Source organism: Hippichthys cyanospilos, chromosome 4 (assembly GCF_059441005.1).
Source record: "Hippichthys cyanospilos isolate Australia breed blue-spotted pipefish chromosome 4, RoL_Hcya_1.0, whole genome shotgun sequence".
NCBI lineage: Eukaryota > Metazoa > Chordata > Actinopteri > Syngnathiformes > Syngnathidae > Hippichthys > Hippichthys cyanospilos.
This window is the reverse complement of record NC_142372.1, coordinates 5,242,028-5,253,205: the sequence shown is the minus strand read 5'-3', so window position 1 is coordinate 5,253,205 and position 11,178 is coordinate 5,242,028. Positions and strand designations below refer to the sequence as shown.

Below are 11,178 nucleotides of genomic sequence, written 5' to 3'. Positions count from 1 at the left end.
AAAAGAAAAAAAAAACAAGAATGATAAAAATAAAAGAGATGTGTAGCAGGGAATTAGACTAATGGGTGTCTAGTGTGGTGCATTGAGCCTACGGGTTTGGGATTAGTGCGACTAATCCGCTCTACATCCATTTTGTGACTCCTACACGACTGTACACACACACACGCACTTATAAATACACAAAACATGGTTGAAATACATCCGAATTGAGTTTAAAGCGTTCATTTCAGGTGATATGATCGAAACTGGTTTAGAGGAAGGGATTCTAAATTGAGTTAAAAGACAAGGTTCGGGATTTGGAGTCAGACAATCAAATTAGAATTTTGAGGATTCAAGAGTAATGTTTCAAGGTAAGGTTTATAAATACGGTCTTTCGTTTTAAATCGGGGTTAGGGCTTCTTATTTATGGGTTTAAATTTATGGTTGCAACCAAATCGGGGTTTAAAACGTGATTAAAGTTACAGTTTTATTGAATACTTTGGCAAATTCTCATTTGAATTTATTTTTATCTCAAGCGTTCCCCCTAGTGGTAAAAATCGCTCCATCACTCCAAACCGGCCAGAAGCAACGTTTCGATTTCGGCTATTTCCGTCAATCACGTGATACATTTCCGTCTTCTTCCGGCGTTCAGAGTCCTTTCACTACACTCACTCATATTTAGCCGTTAGCATCCTCCTCTCTACTATGTTCCGTGCCGTCTTCCGGCTCTCGGGCACGGGCGCCCGGACCCTGGCGACCCGGTTCCGACCCGGCCACACAGGTAGGACTCATTCTGCACATGCAGTTTGAAACAAATGTCATTTTTCCCCGGCGAAAACTAAACGAAGACAGGAAATTGCCGGTGTGCTGCCTTGCTAGCTAGCTTAGTATCTTTACGTGAACGCTAGCATGGGGTCACATTGAAAAATATTTTGCAATTCAAGACGCTTTACACTTATAACAAGTGTTTATACGTATCTTAAAAAAACTATAATAGTTTATTCTAAAAAGAAGCGCGAAATGTAATGTTTCATTTTAATGTCACGACCTTGTGCTGACCTGACTTAGTTCAAGAGCGTCATTCGCCGCAGATAATACGCAACATAAGAAAAAAAAATGAATGGAACTTATTAGAAAAAAAATAATACATGTGAGATACAGCCAAGTGTATTATTTTTATACGAGTTTTAATTCATTTGGAATCTTTTTTGTGCCATATCGCACAACGCTGATTAATTTCCAGTATCCCCACTGTATAAATAAATAAATAAAAAAGTCTGCAAATACTGGCATGAAATCGTTCAAATCACTGATATTAATGCATTTTTATTAACTATCTAAGATGACAACAAAATAAAAATAATGGCAGCGCATCCTAGTTGAAATGTTTCCACGAACAACAAAGCTACAAATAAACTGGAGCTGTTTTACAAAACACAAGTCAGTACACGATTGCCAACCTAACAAAGTGGTGCTATATTAGTTACTTTACTAATCCCTGTCCCGAATAATTTCTTCAATAATATGAACGATTCGAACAAATCGTTTTTAATAAACTTTAATGGAAGAGATAAAACAAACAATCATTTATTTAAAAGTTCAATTTATTTAAAAAAAATAACTCCTGTGGGAAAAAAAATAACGTATACTGATTTAAAATGTGTTTTAATGTCAACTTAACATTCACATCTTCACATCATAGTTTGCTTAAAGAATAGTCTTTTTAAAGTAATAATTTAAAGTAATTTTACGTGTTTATACATTCAATCCCATTCATTTATTTTTATTTTTTTCTAAATATACTGTGTCCAAGTTTAGGCTGAAGGAATGTCTTAAAATGGATGGTACTCAAGGGGTTAATTACAGACAAAATATCAACATTTTAATGCCAAGAATTGCTGAATAAATGAACTATCGCTTTAAATTAAGTGGTTAGTACCAATTGTAAACATGTCTTCTAAATCACCCATTCTGCCATTGTTACAAGATCTCGATTCCACAATGCCCTTAATTTTCTAATCTGCAATTTTTAAAATGTCAAATTAATTGAATCAATCCCATTTCATTAAAGGGAAAAAATATGTACTGTCTTTCCATTATTTGTGTGGAAGTTAAAGTAACCTATTGCTGGAAAGAATAATTAAAAGAAAACACTTAGCTACATATTCATTCTGAATAAAACATATGTCATATTTTCTAGCTCCGTTAGCTTCCAGATGTTATTCACATGCCAGAGTGGAGACGGATGAGGAGTTTGACGCTCGCTGGGTCACCTACTTCAACAAGCCTGACATCGATGCCTGGGAGCTGAAGAAAGGTTCTTTTTATTTTTATTTATTATATTTATTTTATTATGACCACTCATTGCCTAAAGTGGATCTGCCACTCTTGAAGTTGCAACAGGAGGAATAGTTCTACAAACCTTTTTTTTTTTTTTTTTTCTTGTGAAGGCGTGAACACCTTGATCGGGTACGACCTCGTACCCGAGGCCAAGATCCTGGATTCGGCTCTCAGAGCATGCCGGAGACTCGACGACCTGGCCAGTGCCATCCGTATTCTAGAGGCAGTCAAAGTGAGTTTTACACACAGTTATCAGTGTTCCTTCCTAGTTTGCACTTGTAGATAAATATATAACATCGGTGGTCTATAAGTGGACTTCTTTCCTATCATGTGGCGACCGAGCGTGGATAGCAGTAACCTCAGAACGTAATCGTCCTTGTGTTTTGATGTCTTATTTTGCAGGACAAAGCGGGACCCCACAAAGACATCTATCCATACTTGATCCAGGAGCTGAAGCCCACGCTGGCGGAACTCGGCATATCCACGCCGGAGGAGCTCGGCATTGACAAGATTTAACAGGCAGAGGTGACTGAATTCTTCTTATACATCCGATGCTATCACCTACAAATCAATCAGTATTTGTTATACATTTCATCGTCTTTTTTTTTTTTTCTCCCCTCAGGTGCTAAAATGTTTCCTGTCAAAAATGTCTATATTGTTGATTGATCTCATACTGTCCTATTACTGTATGTAAAAAAAAAAAAATGGTGGACTGGATAAACAAAATCATGTCTGTGTGTATTTTTGTTCATTATCATTATATAATGAATCAAATGATACCCAAATTGCAGTAAATAAAACTTATTCTTATAAAACTCTCACTTCTCATTTAATTGAAAGGAAAGAAATATTCAAGTTACATGCTCGTAATGTTTCAGTACAGAGGTCATCTTTTTTTTTTTAAACTCTATACACCAAAAGCACAAATAAAATGTGCACCCCCTCCAAAAAAATCCAATTTCCAAGAGGAATTATGTTTACATACACTTCACTTTTTCCGTGTTGTACAAAACTGAAAAAAAACAACTTTTGTACTACATATACATAAAACAGTTATGTGTAAACTAGGGTTGCGCAATACATCAAATTAATTAAAGTTTTAAAAATCAAAAGATTTGAACATATGCTAAATTGTGAAATCGATGTTTTTTTGTGAAAATTATTACCTGGAACTGAATACCTCGTCTCACAAAACATACATAAAAATATGTTTTTGAGATTCAATGAGTTAATAGTGACCTTTAAGCAACCTATGAATGTATATATCGTTGCCTCTATATTTTCCACATGATTTATATTATTAATAAACCTTGAAATGCATTTATGTGTTTATTACGTCAAGTAAAGTTGTAACTGTGGAGAATGACTTTAAAATCTTTTTTTTTTTTATGTGGGGTACTAGTATTTTCCTATCAATTGCAATTCTTGAAGAATCAACATCAAATTCAATTGCAACTAGAAGAAAAAAAATCGATTATTATTACTCCTTCCCCAACACATTTCACAAAAGCTACATTTTTGTGTAACATATTATTAGAGCGCAGTAAGGAACCAAAAACGATCAAAGCCTAAATCCTGGGACAAAGTATTATTTTGAAACGTCAACCGGAAGTGAACCCAAACCCTAGCATTAGCAACCTAGCCTGTTCGCCTGTCTCCTGCCAACAAATTGCCTGGTCATGGATGAGCTGCTACGGTGTACGTTGTGACAACCGCCGCCACGATGATGAACGACATCTCCGAGGAGCCGGAGAAGGACAACCTGCTCGAAGTTCCTCCAAATTTGACGGTAAACCACTCGCAGCTAACGAAGACTGGTCGGGCGAATTAGCCGCAATCGGCTAATACGCGCAGCTAGCGCCTTCAGTTTGTGTTGACTAAAACAACCAACTGATTTGATTTTTAATCGGATTATAACTTTGCTGTATGTTTATTTTAAAAACTCGAATCAATGTCAATTACAGAATGTAGAGACTCATTCTATGCTTGCGTTTTTCAGCTTGCAAAGAAACAGGTAGCTTTTTCACATTTTTATACATCATTCGCAGAAAAAGCTAAAGAAACGTTTTGAGAAGCAGTTTTATTTATTAAAAATATTTAACACATATGGCATGGATTGTCATGCCTCTCTTTTTCTTGACATTTTTGTATGTAAGGAAGCAAGCTGGGTTAGCAAATTTTGTAACATCCGCTTGCAGCCAAGCGAATTTATCACACGTTGCAAAAAAAGTATTGGTTTAAAAAACACAATTGTGCAAGGGTTTGCGCTCATACCTTGTAATTAGCTGAATATTTATCAATGTGAAGATGATACTGTTTCCATACTTTACCAAATTGTTTATAAATTATATATAATATACATTGTGTATAAATATTTGGCCATCAAAAACGCATGTTTATCGTTTTTGTTCAGGTTTAACAAAGGAAAAGATTGTTGAGGAGTTTCAGTTGCCAATAAAAAAAAAAACAAAAAAAAACATTAGCGTCAAAGCATCAAAGACTGTTGTGCAGAAAACACATCTTCACAAAGAGCTCATTTTGTCCAAAATAGTTGTTTCACTCAAATGACCTATTTTCAAATTACCAAAGAACATAATAAGGTAGCATATTTTCTTTTTCTAAATAAAGAATAGAATCCAATCATTCACTTGGTACCCCCATGTTTATGTAAACATAACACACAACGTTTTACTGCTGAAAATGGCTGAATAAGGTTAGCCTCCATTGAACCATTTCTTTAGTTGTAAGTTTTCTGGATGATGTTGTAAATGTATTAGAATACATAAATAAAAGTCGTTTGTAAAGTGTTTGCAATGATTCAAAGATGTAACAATAACTTGAAACCAAATGGAGAAACAACAGGCCATACATACAAGTACGTGAGATGATCATAAATAAACACCGTTAAAAAAAGATGAAAAGTGTATGTGAATGATGTTTTTGCAACTCCAGGTGCCCAGTAGCGGCGCAAGGCCCAAAAACGTCGATGGAGGCATCAGGCCAATGGAGAAGAGAGGACCTTATATCATGTCCAGGGTGCCGGCAATCCACCTCAAACTACGTGAGTACTCATCTCTATCTGGCCGCAAGGTTCGAAGAAGCATGTCAGCAGTTTCTCAGCCCACGCACACACGCACACAAGTCAGTGGCATTCATTAGCACCACCTAGAGTACTGGAGGAGAATAGCAACATATCATGCATCTTATTTCCAACCAAGTCAAGATTTTAATGTTGACTATGAACCATTTCCAGTGCGTACCTCAGGCATAGCATAAATTGGTCGAGACGGACATGCTACCTGTATGCTAACCACTGCTAACATCATAGAAAAACACAGAGAGCTAGCCAGGAAAGCTCTGAAGAAGAAGGCTCTCTCAGCAGGGCCTCCTGTCGTGCATCAGGCCAGACAAGGATCCAAGAGGTAAGCAAAACTCGGCCTCGCATATCGGAAAACGCCATTTTCACATCGTTATTATCTCGCAGAAAAGTCAAGTATAACAAGGGCTACGCTGCTTTGAGTCAACATGCAGAGGAAACTTTGATTGCACTGGATTCCGACAGGTAAGAACCTGTGTTCTAAATGTGTTTGTTTGCACACACACACACATTTTTCAACAATGAAGAAAGCAGAACTGGTTGTGCGTGTCATTTGCAGTGATGAAGAGATTGATTTTGAGCAGTGCTCCTCGGGCTACTCCTCGGCCGAGGTGAGTCGCACCCACGCCCACATTCTTTCTTTCCTAATTTCGCCTTTTCGTTTGGACCGTGGCAAATATGGTCACTTTGGTCTTGTGTTTTTTGTCTTTTGGGAGCGGCTTGACCTCTGAATGGCGAAAACACACAAATAATTGACAACCAAGATGTAAAAAAAAAAAAATCGCACTCCCAAAAGATCTATACCGTAATTCGCCTAATATAAGACACACCTGTGTGTAAGACGCACCCTTATTTTTTTTCTGCCAAAAATCACCCTCTTGATGAATCTACCAATGGATTTAATACAATCCCTGTGCATTTCAGTAGGTGTCAATAACGTGCAAATTTTCACGTTAGATGTGTCTTCAAATATTGGCAGAAAATTTTGGACTGAGATTTGAAGGACCATTATCGACCGATTTAATTGGCCAACCGAGAGCCCTACACTGAGCTTTACTTTGTCCCAGCAACCTCCACTGGCATATGAGCAGCTGAATATTTTTTAAAGTGCTTTGAGAAGCGCTATATAGAGTAACTTCACTCCATTCATTTTGGGTTTTTATTATTTTTTGTGGGGACTTCTTGTCCTTGTGGGCCCAGTTTTTCAGACCTCTTTCATTTGGGAACCACTGATGTAACACATTCCAACACTAATATAATAAGATCACAACTTTTTCTGTGAAACACAACTTTAGTCTCGTAATATTTCACTTTTGCAACATTCCTACTTTGTAATATTGTCCCATTTTAAATGATTTGATAACTTTCCTATTTTTTTTCCTCCACTCAAACGCAACAACTCCCATCATCGCCTCCTCCTCCTGCTTTTAAATTTATTGTTGAGCAGAATTTTTTTTTCACCTTTGCCTGAAAGTGTATGGCTGCGTTCCTCCCAGATCCATCCGGACCTGAGCAGGCAGCTGCTTCAAGACGGCTACCGCCTGGACGAGATTCCCGACGATGAGGATCTGGACCTGATTCCTCCCAAAGCCATGGGTTCTTCCATGTGCTGCTGCATAGAGGTTCCGTCGTGCTGCACGCAGTGAAAGGCCGCCAAAGCAGGTTTGTAGCGGATGCGGGAGGCCGGCGTCGCCCGCCTTCTCGCCGTCTCGGCGCTGAGGCCGAGTCGGGCTTCTCCTGAGTCACAGCGCCGCATGGATGGACAGAAGAAAAAAAAAAAGAAGCGCCTTATCCACTGTGACTCCAAAGCTTGACCTATTTTTCTATTTTTTTTTTTAACATTTAACTATGCTAGCACTACAAAAAGAGTGACTGGTGTGGAAATGTGTCATTTGCAATTCTAACGTTCCCCGACTGCTGTTACATTAATATGTCACCCATTCCTGCATTTATGAGCTTTATGGATTTCTATATGATATCGAGTACACTTATATTGGATGTATGGGGTTGAACAATGTTTGTTTTTTTTCTGAAATGATCATTTTGAAGATGCAAGGTTTTTGGCCAATGCTTGTCATCGTTTGTAGAAGAATCTAGCATCCACCAAGGATTTTCAGGGTCACGCTGAAAAAAGGGAACAAGGCAACAATTGAGTAAATTTCAGGGGGAAAAAAGCAATTTAATATTATTAGGAAGTTGTGTAAAATTTCTCATAAAAAAGTTCTAATATTACAAGAAAAACGTTGTGGCTATTTTGTATGACATTAGTGTAAACTTGCAACCTTATTCTCGTTATTTATGTAATTTTACAACTTTTCATAAGATTGAACTTAATTCCTTTCTTTACAAATTTGTAATCAAAATGTTCTGTAACATTAATTTGTCATAACTGCAAATTTTTAGTCGTTACATTACGACTTTACTCTCGTAACCTTATAAGGTTACTCTCGCATAGGTTAGGAATTATTGTCACAGTAGTAAGACATAATTCTTGTAACATCGCACCATTAATTTCTATGGCAGTGTAACAATATAATTTTTTTCAGTTGCTCTTTTGGAACATTAAAACTTTATTCGCATAACATCCGTTTTTTTTCTTCTTAACTACATTACTCTTTACTTATAACATTACATTGATATTTTTGTAACATTACAAACTTGTTGCAATAACATTCTGACTTTCTATTTGTCATAACACATTTTGAATTATTTTATGCATAATATTCTTTTTTTTTGCCTCATATTTGTCACAAGATGACAACATAACTTTGCATTATAATGTTACATTTTTTCTGGTGTTACTTTTGTCACATTTTGACTGTAAAAGCCTTTTTTTCCTTCATAACAATCTTTCTCCCTGTAACGTTACAACTACATTCTTGTAATATTTCAACTTTTTTCCTAACATTAGGACTTTGTTGTTTCAACACGACAACCTTTCCTTGAACGTCAATCGATTGAAAATTCTTTCTCGGGAGATAAACCCTTTGAAACGACCGCGTTTAAGTCAAGTTTACATGACTTTTTCCACTTCTGGAAACTTATTTTTTTTTTACTTTTAAATGAACACTCTTTAATCTCATGACATTCTCCTTTATTGCAACCTTATTTTTATGAAGTAACATTTGTTGCACTGTTTTTTTTTTGCTTGCAGAGCAAAGTTCCTACTTTTGTCAGCGTGGCTCTAAGAGACTAAAAACATTAAACAATGAAGTGTAAAAAGACAGTGGGATGGCCATTGGTATGTGAACGTAAAAAGTTAATGTACTTTTAAAACATTACATTATAAATGTATTTAGTTTGGAGATGAATATACGTAGGATGTTAAACCAAAGTTGTTTCTGATGCATTGAGAAGCAATGTTCCGGCAAGAGTGATGCTTGAAAGCTATAGTACTAAAGTTATTTATTATTATTTATTCTTAACTTTAGGAGAGATGGGAACATCAGTAAAAGGAAAAGAATTGGTTCATATTATTTACATTTTTCACAAAACTGGTTGCTACTGTTGGATATGTTTACTGCGCGTGTGTTTGTGTTTTAAGGGGTGAGCAATTTGCCTTTTATATATTGTACATTTGCGGAATAGTAAGCAATTTTTTGACGATCGCTGGTTTCAGCCCGCGCCTTAAGTTTACTCAGGTCGCGGGGTGTTTTTTTTTTTTTTCTTCTTCTCAAGGAGGCAACGCACTTTACACTATAAAACTAATTTCTGACCCAGCCAATGAACAAACGGTTAATACTATGATGATAGAAAATGGATGAATTGTTATACTACACTGTGCGCCAAAAGCAGGTATATGCTTTTTCTTTTTTTTACATTTACCCTTTCATCACAATAACATTTGTGAACTGTTTTCCAGTACTGCAAATATCCTTCATCCATCTCTGCCTTCCTCACTTTCTTTGTTTAAAGGTGTAAACTTGGAAATGGTACCTTCTTTTGGCCCACCTTTGTTTATTAAAAACAGTGGTTGGTAGCAAACGTCAACCTATGCTATGCAACTGCTGGACAATCTCCTCTTCAACGTATATTGTTATTTTACAATGCGCATGTTTATTTTTAATAGCGACTGCTCTCTTCTTATTTGTTTACATGATGAAATAAAAGATCGATTCTGTGTCATGTGATTTATTTTTCCACCTCCAGGGGGTAGTATAGCGCTACTGCACGCTTTAATGAATCATCAATTCATGATGCATTCACAGTCAAATCAGAGTAGGTAAACGTGTAGATTGTCACACAGTAGGGATATTACTGATTCATAAAGTAACTTATTGCTAGATAAAATGTAATTTCAGTATCGGGCACGACACTTCCCGTGGAAAAAATCATTTAGGCAGCTTAGCCGAAAAAAAGCAAAGTTTGGACTCATTCAAAATTCCGAGCTGCTTTGAACCCAACGGGCCACTGAACAGTCGCCTTTTCCTAGTCCCACAACATTCTTGAGCAAATTTTCAGCAAGTGCTGCAGATATTGTGTCACCCTGGTTATTGGAAGTGTCATTTAGTGGATAAAAGAGAGGTCAGGGGCGAGTGCGATCTGAGAAAAAAAAACTGCTTGGGGAATTATACTAATAACTCACAGTAAGGGTGCAAAGAAAAGCCGTGTGCAATTCATATCGAATGAAAACAGGCGAATGCGTGAATAATAATAGCTTTTAGCGCTTTTTTATGCTGGCGTGAGTCGTGCTTACACTGCTCCCTCCTCTTCCTCTTCTTCCGCCCCGGACGTGCGCGTCCTCGTTTTCTGGCGTGCGCGTGTGTTTACAAGTGAGTTTGAACGAGTGCCAGCAGCGAGGCAATCGGGAGGCATGGTGGACAACTCCGGCAGTAGTAAGGCGCAAATGGTGAGTACCGCTCGTCTCCTCGGGCTCTTTTGCATTCCATTTTTTAAGCAAATAAATAACAAAAACTCAACGGGATAAACATCACATCTTAGGTTAATTTTGAACCATTTGTCGAATTAACGCGCGTAAGGCCGGTGTCGTAAAACAGCGAAAAAGTCGCAGGGAAATGGCAAAAAGCTCAATTAAATATTATTTTGAACGTTTTGTTTTTTGTTTTGTTTTATTTTTTTGATGCAAAATTTAGAAAAATATTTAGTCGAGGATGGAGTTGGTGGAGGTACGGCGAAACATTTTTGACAGTTTACGCGTTCGTTGTAACCTGGAGGTCATTTAACGTCTTTTTTTTTTAATCACTCTGTTGTATTCGAATCATTTAGTCGTGTTTGCGTGGTTGTCTTCTAAATCAACTACTTCAGTTAGCACTTATAACTCCAGATCATGAAAACATGATCTCGGAATTTTCGGCGAGAACGTTTTCTAATCTAAAATGGACGTAAACCAGACCTGCGCTGCGAGTTTAGGAATGTTAGTTAAGTGGGTTACAATGTAACTTTTAAGTAATATGCTTTACGATTTGAGATCGTTTTAGTTTTATCTGTTTAGCTATATGCTGTGTTTGTTTTCTCCTGTCTGTTGTCTATTCATCTCGTTTTGTCACTATAAATGTTCGATTTTGTTTGTACATGCGAAAAAAACAGCTGCCCGTTTTGTAAACGAGTCAATCATCCTACTGTTTGTTCGAGAAAATAAGAATATTTTACTATGAAACGTGTACAGCAGAGATTCAGTGACTCAATTATTGCAGCAGGAATGGAATTCTTTCATTGTCAATTTTTACTCGTGTCCAGTGATTATAACTTGTCTGTGATTTGTCATTTTGTTTTAGTCTTTCATTTGCTATGCAAATTGCCTT

General features: G+C 36.9%; 3 protein-coding genes across 3 annotated transcripts in view; all 3 read left to right on the top strand.

The window, feature by feature from the left end:
- Positions 1 to 591: 591 nt before the first annotated feature.
- On the top strand, positions 592 to 3,056 carry LOC148424366 (cytochrome c oxidase subunit 5A, mitochondrial-like). Its single transcript, XM_088413776.1, has 5 exons — positions 592 to 760; positions 2,180 to 2,296; positions 2,430 to 2,551; positions 2,722 to 2,844; positions 2,942 to 3,056. The coding sequence occupies exons 1-4, from the start codon at positions 685 to 687 to the stop codon at positions 2,833 to 2,835; spliced, it is 429 nt and encodes a 142-aa protein (XP_088269902.1). The 5' UTR covers positions 592 to 684; the 3' UTR covers positions 2,836 to 2,844; positions 2,942 to 3,056.
- Positions 3,057 to 3,936: 880 nt separating this feature from the next.
- On the top strand, positions 3,937 to 9,536 carry fam219b (family with sequence similarity 219 member B). The gene is made up of 6 exons (XM_088413775.1): positions 3,937 to 4,108; positions 5,272 to 5,380; positions 5,648 to 5,741; positions 5,804 to 5,881; positions 5,976 to 6,027; positions 6,913 to 9,536. The coding sequence occupies exons 1-6, from the start codon at positions 4,043 to 4,045 to the stop codon at positions 7,060 to 7,062; spliced, it is 549 nt and encodes a 182-aa protein (XP_088269901.1). The 5' UTR covers positions 3,937 to 4,042; the 3' UTR covers positions 7,063 to 9,536.
- Positions 9,537 to 10,219: 683 nt separating this feature from the next.
- LOC148424364 (AT-rich interactive domain-containing protein 3B-like) overlaps positions 10,220 to 11,178 on the top strand; it is a 65,794-nt gene continuing 64,835 nt past the window's right edge. The window contains exon 1 of the mRNA XM_088413952.1: positions 10,220 to 10,265. Coding sequence (XP_088270078.1) covers positions 10,230 to 10,265 — 36 coding nt within the window. The 5' untranslated portion in view covers positions 10,220 to 10,229. The remainder of the gene's footprint in view (positions 10,266 to 11,178) is intronic.